The following is a 4497-nucleotide window of genomic DNA, read 5'->3' on the forward strand; positions in this document are numbered from 1 at the left end:
TTCGTGGTCTCCTTCATACTCGTCTGCCAAGTCAAGGGTTCGCCACCTCTCTGTTTACGTCACTCTGAATTGGGCATGGAAAACAGCACTCTCTTCGGCAACCATAATGCTTCGCTGCCGAAGGGTAAACTTCAGTGCGATACATGTGTGGAACTTACTTGTTGACAATCCACGGGCGAAACCGCATGCACAGAGGCTCCAGGTTGATTAAGCGCACACACACACACGCACCGAGATTTGTTAGAATCTGCCCGCTAACGGTCAGAATGGTTCCCAACTCTTCAGACATTTCTTATGAAGGATCTGAGGATAGTTAACAAGCCATGAGCTTGCAGCTTTTGCCAGTGATTATTGGATAGCAGAAGTGGGGTGGGTTCTGGAACGTGTATCTTCCTGGTCGGGGCTCATTAGGAGTGTGGGCGTAGCCAGCACCAGTCGTCAAGTAAGCACCGACTTCGCAAGAAACGCCATGACTCATAAAATCGTAACAGCTAATGCAATGAAAAAGCTCCCTCATCCAAACGGGCGTGTTAAACCAATACATAGGTCGTCTACCGGGGAGAAATCAGAGGGGCACACCGACAAACCGAGCGTAGTTTAGGACAGTACCTAATCGTGAACAATTTCGCTAGAAACTTCCCTCCGTGGCGATCCGCGAGCGGCGGATTTCCCAACCCATTTATTTAGTGTATAGTCATTCATGTTGCACAGTGGTTTCGAAATCCTAGGCTTGTTGTCTGGACGGAACGCGAACGTTGAACAGACAAACCCTCATTTGCATCCAATGTGAACAATGAGCGCTATTCGTAGCAAGTGACTTGCAGCTAACGAATGGCAAACGGACAATGTTTATCACCGCTTCAAAACAGTCAGTTGAATGAACCAATCAGTTCAGTTCCTAATTGGAACAAGTATAGCGTACGAAAGGCTAATAAGACCAACTTGCCCCTGTCCCAATGCGAATATTCAAATTCTCAGGGTGGCTTTTTGTGCTTTTCACTTAGAGAGTGCTAAACACAATTGGACTACTTAACTGATGCAAACCGACCACGATCCATCGAACCGCAGTTGACATGCGCAATACTCACGCAGTGAAGCGTTGACGATTCAGAGTCGCAGTACCAGTGTTAACAATCGTTGATAGCAGTAGTCGACGAGTTGCACTCTCTAGTTCATTTGACTCAACTGTAGGACAAGGGCAAGATGGCTCAAGTGGTTAGAGCGCGAATTTACTGACCGGAAGGTCTGTGGTTCGAACCCGACCTCTACCTCTCGACTTCCCCGTCTAGCCTTGGGTAACCTGGCAGTATTCCAGCCCTCGTGCTTCCTCCGGGTAGCATGGCAGCTAGGGTGTTACAGCTGAACTGTAGGACAACGCGCCTGTCTACGGAGACGATTATGTAGCTACAAGGGTGTCCCAGTATGAGAAAAGAGACCCGAGGCAACAAAATTAACCTTCAACAGTTGCTTGCATTTCTTCGACCGGACACCTAAGTCGTGAAACAGTGAGTCGTACAGCCGTGACAGAAAAAGAGACAAACGTCCGGACGAATTACAACCGCAAATAAGTAAAACTAGGCACCCGAATTTAGTGCGAGAAGGAAAAAGATCACGTCCTACTCCGCCGAACCATCAGTGACTGCATGTAACATGATGACGCATCAATACACCGGGAATACTCCCCACAAACTCGGGACTCTTTTCCCAACACAGAGGAGTCATCCAAAGATTGTTTTACTGGCATCTATGGACATCCTGAGCCAGTACTAACTCGTATTTAGAAAAGATGAAAGTATGTCACGAGTTCGCTCGGTGAACTGTATTTTAAATGTAATGGGACGGCAGCTGAGATATTCGGGAAAATGGGATGGCTCTAATAGGATTTCCCCCAAAAATCCTACTTTGGAACATCCTCAATTTTGATCGATCTTGTCAAAAATGCTGAACAGCCAACCTGTTGAATTTCAGATGCAAAACTTCGAGTTGGGAGCAGGTTAGACGACTCTGAATACCAGAAGGGAGTTGGACAGGAAAGCCTACAATACCCTTTGCAGCCAAGCGCGAACCCCAATCCTCCATGTTCATGAGATTGATAGCAAATATGCAATTCTGATCATTCGACTATATTGTGCAGCGCCAGAGTCCGTGCATCCGACAGCGGCCAGTGGGATGAAATCTGATTTGCAGGGCCTCTAGTCCCAAGCCAGAGCAAACCGAGCAAGCGCCGATGGGTGGGCGGACACACAGACAAGCGTGCATGACAGTGTGGGAAGGTCAACGGCGAGTACCGTGACAAGTTGGACAAAGCAAGTCGACAAACGTACAGATGGAGTGGGTAGACGTATGGGAAGAGCTCGATAGCTAAGTGCTCACTCACAGTACCCACAACGCGCTTGGTCCCCGATGGTTATCGCCGGTCAAACAAGGGGTCATTGTACAGGGGATACACTTTATTGCAAAATAACATGAGAAGAATGACAGGAAGCCTAGATGGAGAAGACATAACGTGTAGGGAAACTTGGATTTCGCAAGCTAGAAATTCAAATTTCAGTCCTGCGGTGATTCACTTCTCTGGATCACAGGGGAGGTCACAATTAGCACAAATGCCACAAAATCTCAGAGCACATGCGCTCCGCAGGAGCAGACGCAAAGGAGTGGTGATTGGTAGAGCGGATGAGAATCTGCGGCGACTTTAGTAAAGCAAACCAGTTGGGATTTGGAAGGAAATAACCTAAGGCCGACTAACCTTTTCTCACTTCTTGCATGAGATTTTCGCGAGAGGTTAAGACTCCACGTTTTGTCTCCCCACTTGTTTGAAGGTCATCAGATACCGCAGCATTTTCGTCCATTTCGTCCCAAACGGAGGGTCTTGAGGCACGTACTACGTGATCCAAAGAATTAGGAAACTCCGCATTGTCAGGTTGCTGTCTTGTGTCGGATAGTTGTTGCAATATCTCTTTCTGAAAAAAAGTATAGAATGATACCCTGAGGATATGAGGAATCGGGGGCTTAGACCGCGAATTCAATGATCGGAAGGTCCATGGTTCGAACCTGACCTCTGCCTCTCAACTTCCCCTGTCTAGGTTTGGGAAACCTGGCAGTATCCCAGCCCTCGTGCTTCCAGCGGGTGGCATGGCAGCTAGGCACCGGAAGGGTGCTACAGCTGAACGATGACGAGGAACCGGACGAGAAATCAGCAAAGAACTACGAGATAGATATCAGGTTACGGGGCACAACAACGAACGTTCTCAGAACCAAATGAAGCGATAGATCTGGGACCAGTGATGTTAGTTAACGATGCGATGAAACGAAACATCGTTCCTCGAGGACGGTAGCGATATGCTATGCTGAGATTAGGGAATCAGCAAGCAAGAGAAATGTATGTCATATCTCGAGGCTGCTGCGTGCGCAGAAACTTTGGTTTTCACCGAATCGGTAGTATAGTGGCTGTTGAGCCGCGTTCAGTACTTGGGGACAAATGAAACTTCTCTGGCTATGATGATGCATGACCAGTCAAGTTACCCAAAGTTGTGATGATTAAGTGCGACCACTGCACTTGAGTAGTGACAACAATAATAGACATTTCTGAAGTTGATGTATCTCACTGCAAAAAGTCATCGCAGACAGATAAGCACAAGCCACGCTTTACGATTTGGCAATAATCCGGTGGCTGCTCACGAGGATTCATGACCATGTGGATAAAATAACCCGCGGATTGGCCATCGATCAGCTGATTGCCCGAAAATGCAAACAGCTGATTACCCCGTAGTCGAGCTAGGATAGATTTCGCTGGTTCTGTAAACCAGTCAGCAGGTTCTGGTCCGAAGAGTAACACCCTGAAACTGATGACGAGGAAATCACGTGACCCCTACTATTACACCTTCAAGGCGAGTGACAATAACGGCGAAAGTCCTTGAGTGACTGAGCTTCCAGAGACCCCACGGCATTCTTACTGGGATTACGAAACCAAGTCATCAGCCACTATTGGGCCACGCCGAAATCGCCACACGAAGTGCGGATACATGCTCGTACATGAGGTGTTCAGCAACCAAGGGAATCCTCTTGATCTGTCGTCGTAGTTCTATGGATAATGTATGACTCCATGATCAAGCCAAGAGCAGATGGTTTCATTGAACGAGCCATCGACCAAGTTAAAAGGAGATCAGTAAAACAGATAAAGAGAAAATGTTGCGCTTCATTTACCTGAATGGTGTCGACGTTCAAATTGTTCATACATACTGAGAAGAAACTCACTTCGAACACTTTTTCCAGGCGCCGTTTCACGACGTGTTCATCGTTGGGTTTCATCATCTTCGCCTCTGAACGGAGTCGAGCGGCTTCAGTACGACTAAGTTCATCCATCCGGTCAAGTAGGGTCCGGTAATGCTGTTGAACACGTTCTCTGAAGAGTGCGGAAACAAAGTGCTTGCATAAATGGGTTGGAAGAAGCGAACGTAGTAAGATACGATTATCTAGTTGGAAGAGCGTTAACCAGCC

The 4497-nt window shown here is 47.5% G+C and overlaps 1 protein-coding gene across 1 annotated transcript in view; it reads right to left on the reverse strand.

Moving 5' to 3' along the window:
* T265_07051 (hypothetical protein) overlaps positions 1–4497 on the reverse strand; it is a gene marked incomplete at both ends in the record, with an annotated part of 37953 nt that overhangs the window by 15247 nt on the left and 18209 nt on the right. The window contains 2 exons of the mRNA XM_009172480.1: positions 2747–2960; positions 4255–4402. Of these exons, the coding sequence (XP_009170744.1) occupies positions 2747–2960; positions 4255–4402 (362 nt within the window). The remainder of the gene's footprint in view (positions 1–2746; positions 2961–4254; positions 4403–4497) is intronic.

Source organism: Opisthorchis viverrini (genome assembly GCF_000715545.1).
Source record: "Opisthorchis viverrini unplaced genomic scaffold opera_v5_157, whole genome shotgun sequence".
NCBI lineage: Eukaryota > Metazoa > Platyhelminthes > Trematoda > Opisthorchiida > Opisthorchiidae > Opisthorchis > Opisthorchis viverrini.